The sequence below is a fragment of the Lactuca sativa genome, chromosome 5 (assembly GCF_002870075.4).
Source record: "Lactuca sativa cultivar Salinas chromosome 5, Lsat_Salinas_v11, whole genome shotgun sequence".
NCBI lineage: Eukaryota > Viridiplantae > Streptophyta > Magnoliopsida > Asterales > Asteraceae > Lactuca > Lactuca sativa.
The window spans coordinates 113,372,352-113,390,657 of record NC_056627.2 but is presented as its reverse complement, the minus strand read 5'-3'; the positions used below and the strand labels follow the sequence as shown (position 1 = coordinate 113,390,657).

The 18,306-nt window shown below is 39.6% G+C and overlaps 1 protein-coding gene across 1 annotated transcript; it reads right to left on the bottom strand.

Annotated features, from left to right (window-relative positions):
• Positions 1–15,303: 15,303 nt before the first annotated feature.
• On the bottom strand, positions 15,304–16,112 carry LOC111911657 (uncharacterized). Its single transcript, XM_023907408.1, has 2 exons — positions 15,509–16,112; positions 15,304–15,434 (listed from the first exon to the last, which is right to left on the bottom strand). The coding sequence occupies exons 1-2, from the start codon at positions 16,110–16,112 to the stop codon at positions 15,304–15,306; spliced, it is 735 nt and encodes a 244-aa protein (XP_023763176.1).
• Positions 16,113–18,306: the final 2,194 nt, after the last annotated feature.

Sequence of the window (18,306 nt, the reverse complement as noted above, 5' to 3'; positions counted from 1 at the left end):
TTCGCTTCCAGTGCCCTTTTTCATGACAATGGAAGCACTCTGCTTCCTTTGGATTTGGAGAGGGAATAACAGAACGAACTTTAGTCCCACTAGAAGATGATCCATCCCGGGACTTTCCCTTGGGACTCTTAGAAGAAGCCTTCATCTTCTTTCCCTTCCCATGTACAATTTCCAAGACAGGGGCAGTTGCAGTAGGAGTAGACACAATAGATTTACCTTTAAGACTACTTTCAGTAGTCCTTAAGAGGTCTTGAAGTTTTCTTAGAGTGACCTCCCCATTGGTCATATGATAGGTCATACGAAACTGATCATAACATGGAGGCAAAGAGTGTAGAATGATATCTATGGCCAACTCTTCATCGAAGATAACATTCAACTTTAGCAAGCGGTCCACAAACCTTTGTATCTTTTTCAAGTGGGTCGTGATAGACTCTCCATCCTTCATTTTCTTAGTAATCATGGAGGCTATGATTTCATACCTTTCCTTCCATGCACTTTGATGGTACCTTTCCAGCAAATCCTGATGCATTTCATAAGGCCAGAAGTCCTCATAGGACTTCTGAAGCTCAGCAGTCATGGTAGTAATCACAATAGATGACACTTTGGTCGTGTCCTTCTCAAAGTCCTTATATCCAGCAATATGTTCGGGAGTAGCAGTAGATTCATCAATCTCCTTAAGCTCTTTATCATCCTCGTAGCGAATGACCATTCGGATGTTTCGAATCCATTCATTGAAATTCGTTCCATCAAAGATGACCCTCCCACATAAGTTCATGAGGGAGAAAGAGCCGAAAAGGATTGGGTTTGAAGTATTGTTTGAACTAGACATCTGAAAAGAAAGACAAAGTTTAGATTAGATAAGGATCCTTAATATAACACCCAAAATGAAATATTAAGGTTAGGACCCAACACAATATTTTACAATTCGGAGAGGGATGCTGTAATCCAATTGTAAAATATTTGAAGGTAGGTAAATGACAATTTAACAATTTCCATCATGAAAAAAGAAAAGTAAGATTTAGGTTTTAAATGAATTGAAAATCCTAGATTCTTTTGAGATTCATTGAATTTTTCAATGACATGTTTAAATCTCGATTATGCCCTTCAAGTTTGTGACCGGGATACCGAGGATCACAAACAAGGTGTGAATAACCATGAAAATTAGCTTGGTACTCTCGATGTTACAAATCACCTAATCAATGTGCCAGTTAACCACACACACTCCATTGACCAGTGATTAACACCAAGCTACCATTTGCACACATTGTCAGTCCCAAATTAGTATGTCGGTTAACCACACGTGCTTCACTAATGACTTAACAAGGTGCAAAGTGCAATTTCATGGAATAGCACCATTTTCACACTTTTCCTAAAGTAACTAAGATTGGGAATTTATAAAAGATTAGTTACTTTAATAATTCTTCATTATACTTATTAATGTGAATTAATGTCCTATCCTACCCGTTCGGCAAATGATCCTCCACCAGTCAAGGAAGCGGTGGGTGAGAGTGGACACCCATTAAACCACCATTTTATAGGCAGTCACCTTATACCCCTCCCCCCCCCCCCTCTTATAGATCGGCTTCGTGAATGAGGCCTACTAACGGTAAGACTGACTTGTCTTTTACATATATATATATATATATATATATATATATATATATATATATATATATATAATAATTATTAAACTTTAATAGTATAATAGTACAGGGTTGACTTTTAAACTTTTTTTAAAATTCTCGGGTTTGGAATTAAAGTTTTATAAATGTAACTTTTCAAGTTCCAAAACGTGAGGGAAAGTTTTGTAACTTGTCAAAACCTTTGATTTCCAGAACTTATGGAATTATGGTTTCATTGATGAGACTTTTCCAATTCCATAACTTGAGGACAAGTTATGAACTTTACAAGACCTTTGGAATTTATAAGTTATGAGACTTAATGTTTCATGAATGATGACTTTTCACATTCTATAACTTGAGGACAAGTTATGGAACTCTTAAAGAAACACTTCTAAATCAAATTAACTAATCCAATTATCATTTGATGATTATTTACCAATTTTACCTAATTTGATTCATATTACACGATAACTTCAAATTTTACAAATAACTAATTTTTTCACAAATCAATAATTATCTTAAAATTTGATAACATCATGTTATTAGATGGGGATTAAAATTACCATATCTTTAAAATCGAATTTTATGAACCAAAACAGTTTGTGGTAATGTTCCTAATCCAAAACAGGCCAAAAACTCAAAGATTCCGCCATCAGATGCACCAACTCGTCGAGTGCCATAATGGACTCGTCGAGTTCAAGGCAAACATCATCCAACTCGTCAAGTTCAATGATGGACTCAACGAGTTGGCCCTGGCAGAATCCCAAAATGCAGTTTTTCATCTTTGAAAATTACACAATTACATCAATACAATAGAAACCACCCATGGCTTTGATACCACTGTTGGGTTTTATGTACTCTAACATTCCTATGGTGCACATACAACCATAATGCTTTAGATTTATGTTTTCTCTAATTATACATGCAACATTGGTTTCCAAAGCATGAAGCCTAAACTAGCATACAAAATTTGATACATGAATCATAATACTAGTTAGAAGATTACATTTTTATGTAGCTAGTAAGACTTTGCCCTTATGAGAACTTAGCACCCCAAGTGTTGTGCCTCAAACAAGTCACAAACACCAATAAACAACTAGATGGATATGAGAGAGATTTAGGAGACTAGAAATCGGATTCTACTTCTTGGAATGCAAGGTGTAACCGATTTTAGCTTATGAATACATACATACATATATATATATATATATATATATATATATGTGTGTGTGTGTGTGTGTGTGTATGTAGAATATCAAGGGTCATGTGTAATCCTAATCCATACCCATAAGCTTATGATCCATCCAATTGATTTGGATAAATACTTCATGGTAAACCCATAAGACCATCACAAATCAAACCATGGATCATTAGCCCAACTCATATGTAACAATTTAATTAGTCTCTTTTGATCACTTAATTAATTCTAAATTAGTTCTTGATTAATACTAATTAAATAACACAATTCCTCAATTTAATATATTATACTTATAATCAAGGTTGTAAAAATCGCTCGACGTTAACTAGTCGGTGGACTGGCGTCAAGGGATTAATCGGATAGGCGGAGATTAATCGGAGGATTAATCACGGACCATTAATTGCTAATTTGTTATATTTTAAAAAATTAAATATGACTAATATCATATAAAAGTTCATAAATACCACTAATATCATAACAAAATAGGTTAATATGATAAATACAACACTAATCATACCTAAAATAGTTTATATCAAGATATAACTTCTTCAAAGTGTTAAAATTCTATCAGGTTCAAGTGTTTCAGTCATTTCGTATGCATGGATTAATCGCTAGGCGCTCTCTAATCGGTCGAGTAGCGCCTAAGGATTAATTGGAGATGAATCAGGACCTAATCAGGATTTTTACAACACTGCTTATAATATATTAATAAATCATAAATAACCTCTTACTCAAATATCCATCTATCAAATTGTTCAGGTGAAGCCAACCCGAAATGGACCATGCTACTATCGGTCAAGTACATACCGATTATAGTTATGGGCTTAGACACCTAATCCAACATTAAACACTTAATGGTTTAAGTAGTGGGCAGCCACATACATTGAGCGTACCAAGGGGTACGTTGCGCGTATATGGTTAGCTCCCCGAATTTGGTCAACCACGTAGTATGCCCCGCGTACGTATGGAGTACGCCGAGCGTACTCACTGAGTCAACTCGGTTGACTTAGCTGACTTTGACTTGGATTTTTACTAGGGTTTGACCTAGGGGTATTTTAGGTATTTTGATATGTATGCTGAGTTTATGTCATTGAATTATTTATGGTGACTGGTAGAGTTGATCTTGGAGCGGCGTGCTATTTAGTTGCTTATATGTTTGTGAGGTGAGTTTTCTCACTAGATCCATGGGTCGAATGCACCAATGCCGACCCATTACTTGTTATGTGGAATGTTGATTATCTCTGTGATACTTTCATGGAAGACCAGGATTTTGCCCCTGACACTTGTATGTAAGATCGGGATTTGGCCCTCGACATTGCAACGAAAGACCATGGGGTAGCCCATGGCACTTGTATGTAAGACCGAGATTTGGCCCTCGACATTGCAAGGAAAGACCATGGGGTAGCCCATGACACTTTTATGTTTTAGAATATGGTATTTTGAGGAACTCACTAATCTTTGTGCATACATTCTGTGTTTATGGTTTCAGGTACTTCCAATTTGAAGGGGAAGAGCCGACGTGATGGCACATCACCCTCCCCTCACGATTTCTACATTTGAATAATTGTACTCTAATGTTTCGAATATTATGACTTTGTGTTGATTTTAAAAAACTAATGAATTATTTGATAGACTTTAAAAATGAAAGAATTGAGTACTGTTTTTGGGATGTTACAAGTTTGTATCAGAGCCTTGGTTTGAGGGTTTCGGACTCACTTTCAGGTTTGTCAGAACTCAAACTGAGGAAATGATAATTTTATTAAAAAAAAATGAAATTGAACTTCTAAAAATATTTTTATTAAGAAGTAGGGGTGCGATGCGTGCAATTATCGACTCTTAAGTAAGTGGTTCTCAAATTACCTATACTTATGTGTTATGAGTAGTATGCTTGATATGAGAATTTCATGCAAGATTAGGGCTAAGGATACCTTCAGGAATCATATGATAGAATTTCCTGATTTGAGTGATTCATTATAGCCTAGTGTGACTTGATGCTATGTATTACTTGGAATTGATATTGGCTCAGTTAATTGTTAAGTGTATGTTTTCAAAGTTGTATATGATTAGGATTATAGAGCCCTAGAATGATCGATTTGGCCTCATTTCTTGTTCCTTGTTCGGTTGTGGAATTTAGGTAGAACCATCATTTGAAAGACTATATGATCTTATTTTGTGCATAACTTGCATGCATAAGGAAACCAGTGGTGTTGATTAAGATTCTTGGTATTACGAGTGGTGGCAGTTGAGATTTTGTAGGAGAGTCTAGGATATGTATGTTGTATAGAATAGGATTGGTAAATGGTGTTAGTATGGTGACTTGGAGGAATCAAGACTGACTTTGAGGAAGGTATAGGTCGGTGTGAAAGGTAGTATTGGGCCCATACTATTGGAATGTGACAACCCGTAATTTATTCCGTCATTGTAAACCATTCCCGTTAATAAAACCGTTTGTATTCCTATTTTTCCGTTAACTTTTGGGTTAAGTTAATTAAATTGAGACCTTTATTATGATCTCATGATTGTCCAAACCCATTTGAAACACATTAAAACATCCCAATTTTTAATTGGAGAATTTTTAGTTTCGACCACGTCGGGTTACGACAACTAAATCGGGTACGACCATAAGCCTCGTTTAACGTCAGTATCGGGTAAATTTCCACCGGGTCTCAAAATCAAACCATATATAAAGTTGATAGGGTCTCATTTGAAGCTTTTTCACTCTCTCTCTCACTACTCTCTCTCTCTACAAACCCAAACTTTGATCCAAAAATCACCCATTCAAGCTCCAAATTGGTAAGTAATCCCTCCTAACTGATAGTTTAGCTTGTTTATCCTTCAAATCTGTGTCTAAATCATCCAAAAGGACCAAGAACATGTGTTTACGGTCCAGGAACAATCCCAAACAACAAACACCCTTAAATGGGGTTTTGGCACCCCAAAACCCTTCCAAACCACTTCTGGAGCTTAGTTATGACTTAGGGGCTTACATGAATGGACTTAGAACACAAAAAACTTAACATATGGGGATTAAACATGATTTTATGGCCCAAGATCATGCTTGGACCATAAACACCCCTTCTAAGGCCGTAAACACCTTTTAAGGTGTTAAAATGCCCCTTAAACACCTCATATGCCTTGGAATAATGTCTAGAACCAACCTCCATTATGTTAGGGACCTTAAACATGAGAAAAACCACCTCCTTAGGATATTATGGCCGTAAACCCCCCAAGGAATGGTTCCTGGGCCGTAAACTCCTCTATAGTGGTCAAATGGTGCCCTAACTTCCTTCCATGGCTTATACTTTGGACTAAAACCACTTGTGCTTAACCTAGGATCATCAAAACATAATAAGAAAGGGTATATGAGAGTTTACGGCCGTAAACTCCTATTTTACAGTCGTAAACTCCTTAAAGTGGTCCCTTTGTTGGTTTAATCCCTTCCAATGCCTTAGAACTGAGCCTAGCCTAATTCCATAAGTGTTGTAAGACCATTAAGCATCCAAGATCACACCATCCATGATTTTACGGCCTTAAACTCATGGGGATATGGTCATTAGGCCATAATCTCCCTTAGGAGTTTACTCTTGAAGAGCAAACTTCATATCAAGGCCTTACACCTCCTTAGATGCAACCCGGATCACTCCTAACGCTTGATATAAGGTGTTTCCGCGCCTCGGAGTGTATTGTCTTACTTAATTGGTAGTTCAAAGTCTAATTAGATACAATTATGTATCTCTTCATATTACATAGGAACCTCGCGTGTATTCAAGCCCCGAACTGACACTTAGCATCCTAATCGGCACATTTCTCGACTGGTGAGTTCATACCCCTACACCTTTTTCCATGTTTTCAATGTTTTCAGGGTGGAATACAAGCAAAAGTACAAGGAAATCTTGTACTCAAACTTATTATTTCATTTGAAATGTTTCATATTCTGTATGCTTTTAACACCGGAAACCGTATTAACCAACCGTTTAACTTGTAGAGTTAGTTTTCAAACTGTTTGTGAAACTTGTTATAAAATGTTATATTTTATATTTCACAAATGATTTTTCCACATCATTACTGTTAAAAGCATTAGCTTAGTAATTTTTATTCGTCCTCGGTAACACTCCACCGAGATACGCGAGTGGAGGACCACCTTTGTAACAGGATTTTTCCGCATTATTACTTGTAAATTTGTTATTCTTAAAAATTGGAGACACGTCCTTTGAAACAATCCACAGAGATACACGAGTGGAGGACCTCCCCTATAACCAAAATCCCCTGGACGGAGAGCGTGACTTGAGTGTATAGATCTATACGGGGCTGACTACCCCGCACCTTGCTGCTAGCAACAGTGGGACCGGCAGGTCTACGGGTGACAAAAGTCATAAAATGATATTGGACTTCTTATTGCCATATCTAGTCTATCGTATGGTTATGGAACTCGCAATTTAGATAACAGAGATTTACTTGTTAGTAATAATGAACCTGGTAATTAGTTTACTTCCTACTTATTAGTTTTATATACGTGTTAAAACTAATGCACTCTATAAGGATAACCAGACTTTTAGAATACTTCTCTTAACGCTAGAAGTATGGTAGATACTTGTACACTTCATTCCGGATCGATAACCAACTTTTAAGGAAAATAAGGGTTTTTCCTGGGATGACTTGACTTTTCTTAACCAGGCGGTGTGATCAATGGATAACTAGACTTTTCTTATAAGAAAATATGGGATTTCTTGGATAGCACAACTTTTTCAGAAAACCAAAGGAAACTTGTTCTTTTACAGAAACCAACCGCTTATGAACTCACCAGCTTTATGCTGATACTTTTAAAACTGCTTGTATTCTCAGGTCAACGTTAGACAGGTATCCCTCAATCTTTTGGAGAAGATGGAGCGTATAGAAGTCTCGTCTTTACTTTTGTTATACTGATGAATAGATAAAACATGTATTACTTTGCTTTTCAAACAAATGTACATTTCCTATGTAATGTAATGGTTGTGTTTACTATGCTTACTATGTACATTGGTTGTGATACTTTACATGACGTCCTCCGCCCCGGAACGTTTCCGCCATCGGTTTCGGGGTGTGACAGATTGGTATCAGAGCCCTTGTTTATAGTGAACTAAGTATACCGAACCTTACATGGTATAAGACTATAAACACTAAGGGGCTGAAGCACTCTGAAGTAAAAGTATACTTTAAAACATAAGTATTTTTCAAAAGTATACAAGAATACCTAACCGCCAGAAACCGTAACTACGAGTAGAACAAAACATAAGTAATTGGGTGTTGTACGATGCGGTTAAACTTGAGTAGTTATGTAGTCGTGTCTAGGGTCAATATATCCTGATCAACTATATTCATTCGAGACATGGCCAACATGTGCTTGGGGGTAACTGTGGTGTGCAGCATGCCTAAAACTTACCTAATACCCAAACAATGAGTCGTCGTCGCAGCGAAACATAAAATACTAAGGGAGTATTTTAGCCAAAGCCGATTACGTTGTAGAAATTCATTCTGAGTGTTGCTACTCATTCCTTCCTTAGCGATAGTTTATCTGCTTTGATAACTTTTTCCTGTTTTATCGCTTAATAGAACTCTATATCTGTCATAATGAGATATCTCTTGTTCCATATCTCTTGATTCAATTCAGAGGACTTATAATCCTCTCTTTCCTGATCATTTTAGATCAAGATGCCTCCGAGGAAAAGACCTAGCTCAAAGAACAACAATCCTCCGCCACCACCACCTCCCTCTCCATTTGATCCCACCATGTTCCAAGCAGTTGTTGCTGCTACTGTGGCTGTCACTATGTCACAAGTGAACCCCAGTGGTTCAGGCAGGCCAGAGGTGGTACTCAGCCTCAAAACCAGGAAAGTAGTCAGGGACACCGGAAGGAGTGTTCCTACAAGGACTTTATGAACGCGAAACCCACACCCTTCAATGGCACTGAAGGTGTCATTACCCTAACTCAATGGTTCGAGAAAATCGAATCTATTTTCGAAATCTGTGCCTGCTCTGAAACTGATAAGGTGAAGTTCGCTGCCTGCATATTCATCGATAAATCCCTGACTTGGTGGAATGGCCGAGTCAAATCCTTAACCCTAACTATAGCCAATGTTATGAGTTGGGAGGTCATGAAGGAGCTTCTACTTGCAGAGTACTGCCCTCGGGGCGAAATGCAGAAGTTGGAGCATGAACTCTGGAACCTAAAGATGAAGGGTTCTGATATCGCCGCTTACACTTCCAGATTCAATGACTTGGCGCTACTCTGCCCGGGAATGGTTACCCCGGAGAGTAAAAAGATTGAGAGGTTCATCTGGGGTTGACCCAGCCAACCAAGGGTAATGTCTTAGCTGCGAAGCCAGATACCTACGACAGCGCCAAATGCCTAGCGCTAACTCTGATTGGCCATAGTGATGACCTTGAGGAAGCAGCCACCACTCCTGAACCGAAAAAGAGGAGTGGTGAGAAAAGAAAACTTTGGAAGAAGAAGAAGAGTCAGCCTTCTCAGGAGTCCTCGAAGAAGCAGCAAACTGTGGCAGTCCACGCTGCTATTACCCCTGCTGCTGTTTATGCCGTCGGTTCTACAGCTCAAGCACCTACCAGTAGGTATGCTGGTACCCTTCCCCGATGCGATAAGTGTAACTTCCACCATAACCCCGGTCCATGCCGAGAACTGTCATGCTTAAACTGTGGTAAAAAGGGGCATACGATTCAATTCTGCAAAGCACCAACCCAATCAACAACTCAAACTTCCGGAGTGGGTGTCGGTCAGGCCTGCTACGGATGTGGTGAAGTCGGGCATTTCAAGAGGAACTGCCCCATGGAGGCAACAGCTGGCAACACCGGGAGAGTCCTAGCTATGGGACGAGAGGAAGCAGTCGTCGATCCCACCGTTGTCACGGGTACGTTCCTTCTCGACAACACTTATGCTAGTATCCTTTTCGATTCTGGTGTTGAACGAAGTTTTGTTAGCCATTCATTCAAACATCTTCTTAAACCTAATCCTCAATCATTAACCGAAACATTTACTGTCGAGATGGTTAACGGTGAGAAAGAGAACGCTAACGATATATTCATAGGTTGTACCCTTACCCTAAATGATTACTCTTTTCCCATTGACCTAATGCCAATTTCCATAAAGAGCTTTGATGTTATTATTGGCATGGATTGGTTGAGTCCTAATCATGTTGATATCCTTTGTTATGAAAAAGCCATCCGTCTCAATCTCCCCTCTGGTCAAACTCTTATGATCTACGGCGATAAACTTAGTTCCAATCTTCGCATCAATTCATGCATTAAAGCTCAAAAGCTTCTGTGAAAGGAGTGTCATGCATTCCTATCCCATGTAATCAATGAGAAATAGGAAGTTAAAGACCTCGAGAGCATCCCCGAAGTTTGCAACTTTCCTGATGTCTTTCCTAAAGAGCTCCAAGGAATTCCTCCTGAACGTCAAGTCGAGTTTCGCATCGACCTAATTCATGTAGCTACCCCCGTAGCCAAGTCTCCATATCGCTTAGCTCCAGCAGAAATGCAGGAGTTATCCAACCAGCTCAATGAGCTGCTCGACAAAGGGTTCATCACACCGAGTTCCTCACCTTAGGGAGCCCCAGTACTATTTGTGAAGAAGAAAGATGGAGCCTTTCGGATGTGTATAGACTATCGTGAGCTGAACAAATTGACCGTCAAGAACCGATATCCTCTTCCTCGAATAGATGACCTTTTCGATCAACTTCAGGGAGCCAGTTACTTCTCAAAGATAGACCTTAGATTAGGGTACCATCAACTTCGAGTCCACGAGAATGATGTTTCCAAGACAGCATTCAGGACTCGATATGGACACTACGAGTTCGTAGTGATGCCCTTCGGTCTAACCAATGCACCGGCGGTGTTCATGGACCTGATGAACCGGGTGTGTCGCCCCTTTTTAGACAAGTTCGTCATCGTGTTCATTAATGACATACTTGTTTATTCCAAAAGCGAAGAAGATCACAAACAACAGTTGAGGTTAGTGTTGGAAACACTTAGATCAGAGAAGCTGTACGCGAAATTCTCCAAGTGCGAATTCTGGATTCGGAAGGTAGCTTTCCTTGGTCACGTGGTAAGCGAGGAGGGTATACACATGGAGCCATCTAAAACAAGGCGATAGAGAATTGGTCAGCACCGAAGACACCCACAAAAATTTGTCAATTCTTGGGCCTCGCTGACTACTATCGCAGGTTCATCCAAAATTTTTCCAGAATCGCCAAACCCCTAACCACGCTGACACAGAAAGGTGTACCCTTTTGTTGGAGTGAAAAGCAAGACGCTGCTTTCCAAACATTGAAGCAAACCTTGTGCAGCGCACCTATCCTGTCCCTGCCCGAAGGGACAAATGACTTCGTTGTTTATTGCGATGCGTCCAATCAGGGCTTAGGCTGTGTGCTTATGCAGAGAGGAAAAGTTATCACTTATGCCTCGAGACAGCTGAAGGCACATGAAGTTAACTACACAACTCACGATTTGGAGTTAGGAGCAGTAGTCTTCGCACTGAAGATTTGGAGACATTATATTTACGAAACCAAGTGCACGATCTTCACTGACCATAAAATCCTGCAGCACATCTTCAATCAGAAAGACTTAAACATGAGGCAACGGAGATGGGTAGAGCTGCTCAGTGATTACGAGTGCAAAATTCGCTACCATCCTGGCAAGGCCAATGTGGTAGCAGATGCCCTTAGCCGAAAGGAAAACTCAAGCAACAAGGCGAAGACATTGACGATGACCATCCATTCACACTTATCCATACAGATCCGAGAAGCCCAGTTGGAAGCCCTAAAACCAGAGAACGTGTTGAATGAAGCCTTGAGAGGAATGGATAAGAATCTTGAGATCAGAGGTGACGGAGTCTACTATTTCATGGATCGAATCTGGACCCCAAAGTTCGGAGGTTTCAGGGAAGTTGTCATGAACGAAGCTCATAAGACCAAATACTCTGCTCACCCATGTTCGGATAAGATGTACCTGGATCTCAAGAAACAATACTGGTGGCCAAACATGAAAGCCGAGATCGCTACCTTCGTGGGCAAGTGTCTGACTTGCGCCAAGGTAAAAGTCGAGTATCAGAAGCCCTCGGGTCTGCTCCAGCAGCCCGAGATACCTGAGTGGAAATGGGAGATGATTACCATGGATTTCATCACCAAGTTACCCAGATCTCCGAGGAGGTACGATACCATTTGGGTAATTATCGATCGTTTGACAAAATCCGCTCACTTCCTTCCGATCAAAGAATCATTCAAGATGGAAAGACTTACACGAACCTACATCCAAGAGATAGTCCGGTTGCACGGTGTACCTGTGTCCATTATCTCCGATCGAGATAGCAGGTTTACCTCAAGGTTCTGGCAATCCCTTCAGAAAGCTCTTGGAACTAAGCTGGACATGAGTACAGCTTATCATCCTCAGACAGATGGACAGAGTGAGAGAACTATCCAGACCCTAGAAGACATGCTGAGAGCATGTGTCGTTGATTTCGGAAAGTCGTAGGACACCCATTTACCCTTGATCGAGTTCTCATATAACAACAGCTGCCACACCAGCATCAACGTTGCCCCATTCGAATCCCTCTACGATCGCAAGTGCAGATCCCCTCTGTGTTGGGCTGAGGTAGGGGACACGCAGCTAGATAAGGTTCGAGTCCCCGATAGTGCTCTCACTAGTCATGAAATCATCCGCGAAATCACCGAAAAGATCATTCAAATCCGATATCGACTGAAAGCTTTGCGAGACAGACAGAAGAGTTATGCCGATAAACGATGGAAACCTCTAGAATTCCAGGTTGGAGATCGTGTCCTGTTGAAAGTCTCGCCCTGGAAAGGCATGATATGCTTTGGAAAGCGCGGAAAACTTAACCCGAGGTACATAGGACCTTTCGAGATTCTCGCTAGGATCGGTCCCGTAGCCTATAAACTCTGACTACCTCAAGAACTTAGCAACATCCATCATGTCTTCCATATGTCTAATCTTAAAAAGTGCCTATCCGATGAAACCCTCGTGATCCCTCTTGATGAGATCGAGATCAACGAAAACCTGAATTTTGTGGAAGAACCCTTTGAAATCATGGATCGAGAGATCAAACGTACGAAACAAAGCCGTATCCAGATAGTGAAGGTTCGCTGGAATGCCAAGCGAGGACCCGAATTCACTTGGGAACGCGAAGACTCGATGAAACAGACATATCCGCATCTCTTTCAAATTCCATGATTTGTATCTTAATTCTAAATTTCGGGAAGAAATTTTCTCTAATGGGGGGACAATGTGACAACCCGTAATTTATTTCGTCACTATAAACCGTTCCCGTTAATAAAACCGTTTGTATTCCAATTTTTCCGTTAACTTTTGGGTTAAGTTAATTAAATTGAGACATTTATTATGATCTCGTGAGTGTCCAAACCCATTTGAAACACGTTAAAACATCCCAATTTTTAATTGGAGAATTTTTATTTTCGACCACGTCGGGTTACGACAACTAAAACGGGTACGACCATAAGCCTCGTTTAACGTCAGTATCAGGTAGATTTCCACCGGGTCTCAAACTCAAACCATATATAAAGTTGATAGGATCTCATTTGAAGCTTTTTCACTCTCTCTCTCTCTCTCTCACTACTCTCTCTCTCTACGAACCGAGACATTTGGTTCATCATATCGTGCAAAAAACTCATCACGTAGTCCCTCTCTTCTTATAAAATTCTGAAGCGCAAAACATGTTGGGGTAATGTTTCGTTGTGTAACAACCGAGAATGGAGCCATCCTCTTCAATATAGGGAATCGTGCTTTCAAGACACCAAAAGCCCGCTCAATGACATTCCGAAGTTTTGCGTGTGCATGGTTAAATTGTAGCACCTGGTTCCTGGTACGTATGACCTATCTAAGTAATTTACATTTTTAGCCTTGAACTCGGTGAGTTGTAGGCCCAACTCGCCGAGTAGAGCCGGGATATTGAACAAGCCTAGATCTACACTTCTAACCCCATAAAAGTCCTTAAATCACTTGTTTGAGCATGCATGCACGTAAAGTTGGAAGCTTTACGTGTAAAATCAACCCTAGGAACCCATATCTATAAATGGCATGCACTGGATTCAAGCAAAATCGAGTATACAGTTTTTGCATGCATGCGACTCGGCGAGTCGAGTCGCGAGTCCCTGATTTTCCCCTTTTTTGCGTGTATGCTGAGTAGCAGTGAGTCATGGGTGGACTCAGTGAGTCGGAAGTCAGACTCATCCGAGGAGAGACTCCGCGAGTCAATGCCCTGACTCGGCGAGTCCAAGGCAATCTTCTTACCTCAAGAACAGACTTGGCGAGTTGTTCATATAACTCGGCGAGTCTCAACATAGGGTGTTCATCGGATGAAGATAAACTCGACGAGTTGTTCATACAACTCGGCGAGTAGGATGAAGGACTTTTGGTCATCAGTTAAAAGGAGAACTCGTCGAGTCAATGCCTAACTCGACGAGTAGGGTCGAGATTAATGACAATCGAATGGGACGGGACTCGACGAGTTGGCAAGCCAACTCGGCGAGTAGGGTCAACTGGAAGTTGACTTTGACTTGTACTTTGACCTGGTCAAGGGTAAAATGGTCATTTTACCCTAAGTTCAGCTAGTAGTGTTTGACTGAATTTTTTGTGGGAATTATAGCCGGAGGACTTCCGGAACAGCAGCAGCAACAGTAGACAATCAGTTCCCGCCTAAATCAACAGCTACTTTGAGGTGAGTTACCTTCCAGTAGCAGTGGGTCTACGGGCACAATGCCGACCCACCAGTAGGAATTGTATGTTAGATGATCGTCTTTGTGATATCATCTAGGTTTGCTACTACCTGATATGTTATATGCTGGCAGGATATGTTACATGTGATAGTAGTATAGTTCGGTTGTTAGGACCGAAGGGTAGGTCAGACTCCCCAGATATGTCTGACAGTATGTGATGATATGTTTATATGCTAGCCTGATATGTTATATGTGATAGTGGTAGTAGGAGGGGAATAGTCCCCGAGTTTGGTTGATAGGACCGATGGGTGGTCAGCACCCCATAATGGCTTGACAAGGGTAGGACGGCACCCCAGAATGGCCGCACGGGTAGTCGGCACCCCAGAATGGTCACACCGGGTAGTAAGGCACCCCAGAATAGCCTGGCAGTATGTATGTTATGTGGTACGATGGGGGAACTCACTAAGCTTCGTGCTTACCGTTTACAGTTTTGGTTTCAGGTACCTCTTCGTCGAAGGGGAAGGAACCGACGCGGTAGCGGCACATCATACACACACACTGTTTTTCCACATTCATGGGATTGTTCTGGGATTCATACTCTGATATTTTGATAGTTCACATGTTTTGGTTTTCAGACATAGTATATGTTTATGAAATGGTTCGATCGGACAATGTTTATTTGCAAATGATTTTACTAAATATTAATTGAAAAATGAAATTTTTGGACGTGAAAAATGGGTCATTACATAAATTTTTCTTTATTCGTTAATGCACGTCTTCGACGGAAATCTCCAAGCCAATACCTTACATTACGGTACGGTGCCATAAAACCTCGAATGTTTACATAGGCGGCATCACAAAGATAATATTTATCTGTAAAAAAGCAAAAAAAAAAGTCATTTATTTTTCAAGCTAAGATAAAACTATTTAAATAACCATAAATTTACCTGGTGGTGGGAGCGGGAATGGTGCATGTGGATTTGCTAATGCTTCTGATAAAATTCTAGAATCGTGTGCTATCCCTTCCCAACCGGCCACAACAAACGTAAACATCATGTTGAAGTCACATATTGCCAATACGTTTTGGTAACAATCTCCTTTTCCCCCACATCTATATAAATCCCGTTTGTTTGCAGGGACAACAGCATGTATCAAAGTGCCATCAAGTGCACCAACTGCTCCCTTGAACACCCGTCGTAGCCTCCTATTATGTCCCGGAATGTTTGGATTCGGATTAAAAGAAGTTGGCACTATAATGTCATGTGCGAAAAGCAACATTTTTTCCAACACTTCATGAAAAAACTTATGAATTGTTTGCTTTGAGTGTTGAAATCTCCGCTTGATAATCACATAACGTTGGTTATGACTGATCATCATCAAAAACATAACCATCTTCTCCTCAACCGACACATGTTTGCTATCCTTTAAAGTGTAGTTTACTCTAAAATGAGCACATAGCCAAACAAATGATTCACGGGACATGCGTAGCACTTCAAGACATTGTAGAGGATTACGGTGAAGTAACTCTAACGTAAATTCATGTCCCGTCATTTTCGAATCGTTGTCCCGCACTCGTTTGACACCCCTCTTCCAAAAGTAGCGGACGTACAAGTACATAAGAATTATGAGTAGTATCTTTTTGTCGTGATCCATTACAAACCTATTAATCAACAAAACATAACATAACATAAGATAAAAACATAACATAAATCTCAAGTACAAAAAAAATATAAAATAAATTTCAAGTGCCAAAAAACATAACATAAATCTCAAGTACCAAAAAAACATAACATAATTTTCAAGTACCAAATAACATAACATAAATCTCAAGTACCAAATACTAAAAATAACATTCAAGTAGCAAATAACCAAAAAACATAACCATATAGTTCCAAAACATGCAATTAAAACCTAAACAACTAAAACATATAAAATTAACGAACGATCTTTCCATCCTTTAAAACTCTCAAACTTGTAGCTGTCATCTCGATCCATCCTCTTAATATTCGTGGATCATTAGGCAAATTTACCCACATCTCTCTCATATTCATGGTCCCTCCAAAAATGTGATACGCAGCAAATCGTAGAGGGTCTATTGGGTCTAACTCGAGCAACTCAAGCTTCTCTAAACATTGGGGAATTGTTGGCCCTTGAGTCAAATGGCGTAGAGCTTTTTGCATCTCCAGTGCTAAATCATCAGCAATAATAGAAGCTTTAGGTGAGGCAGAAGAAGGTGGATCAGGTGAGGCACTAGGAGCTCGAGGTCTAGGAGTTGAGGGTTTAGCCCTTTTGTTGGGGTTACCAGAAGGTGAAGCAGCAGAAGGTGAAGGTTGAGTAAAATGATCACTAGTATGATTGGAAAAGAAATCATCCCCATCTATGTTAATAGAAGGGGCGTCCATAAGATGTAGTGGTGCGACATGGAAAGAAGATGATCCATGTCCCGATGGTGTTTGGGATGTGGCATAACTGAGATTACCAGATGCACTGTTTCCATCAAAGAGTTATGCACAAAGCTCTGGAAACAATAATAGGACGGTTTTCAAAGAAGCGGCTTTCGGATGTCCCTAAACGCAATCAATGTAACAAAAGTAATATAAGAATTGGCAACTATATAAACAAAATACATATAAATATGTGTGTGTGTGTATATACCTATTTAAAGTCCTCCCACTCCTCATTTGTTAAGTTAAAAGTATTTGTTTGTGGATTGTAAAGGTTTCCAGTTTTGTTTTTTAAGTATAACCATCCTGTGTATTTGGCTTTAAGGTTATCATAGGCGTTTTTTAATTGTCGTTGATTCAAATCCACGTCATACTTTTCCTTAATGGTTGTTCCTAACTTGTGCCATGATTGTTTGTGCAAACTCAAACCTTTTCTACCCACGGTTTGTACTTCTTCAATACAAGTGAGCAATAAGCATTTTGTTTGCTCATTGGTCCATGTATAAACATCTCCCATTGCTAATAACAAAAAAATATAGAATACATACTTTAGCAAAAAAGATTAATCATATTTCAACATAATCCACAAATACGTTTAGCATATTCAACAATTTAAGCACAAACTTGCAAATAAGCATAAACTTGATCTCCATTCAAGAAATACAAGTGATAACAATTCAACAAATAAGTTAAAAAAAAACATTTGAGCTAATGATTTCAGCATATAAACTAGCATATGAGTTTATGATTTCAGCATATAAGTATATGATTTCAGCAAGGATTATGATTTTACTCAACATTCATAACAATTCAACACAAAAATTCACGAACCTAAACATAAATCATCTCTAATTAAAGAACAAAACACAAACTCCTAGAATTATAACAAAGCACTAAAGCTGAATTTTAACTCAATTTATGGCTCTAATATCTCTAACTGCTAGAATTATAACAAAACACAAACTTCTCTCTATGGTGGATCTGTTAAAAAAAAGCCAATTATGCCCTTATGAAACCATTAAAATCATGAAATTATCATCTTTTTCTTCAATCTTATTTTACAGTTTCAAAGGTTCAGAAAAATAAATAATTCAAAATTTCAAAGTTATTTCACAATTTCAAAGCTTATTTCACAGCTTCTCTCTTCAATTTTATTTCACACTTTCAAAGCTTATTTCACAAATTCTTTATATTTAGGTAGTCAATTAAGATATCAGGAAAAAAAAAATAACATGTTGATGTGATGTTGAAGACGAAGGCAAATGGATGGGGCAGCGAAATCGGCGACCACCAGTAGCGAC

Excerpts from the sequence above, each read along its gene's own strand:
- LOC111911657 (XM_023907408.1), bottom strand. The coding sequence starts at position 16,112 with ATGACGGGACATGAATTTACGTTAGAGTTACTTCACCGTAATCCTCTA. Across the intron at positions 15,435-15,508 it reads ATTCCCGCTCCCACCACCAG|ATAAATATTATCTTTGTGAT; the intron begins GTAAATTTATGG and ends GCTTTTTTACAG.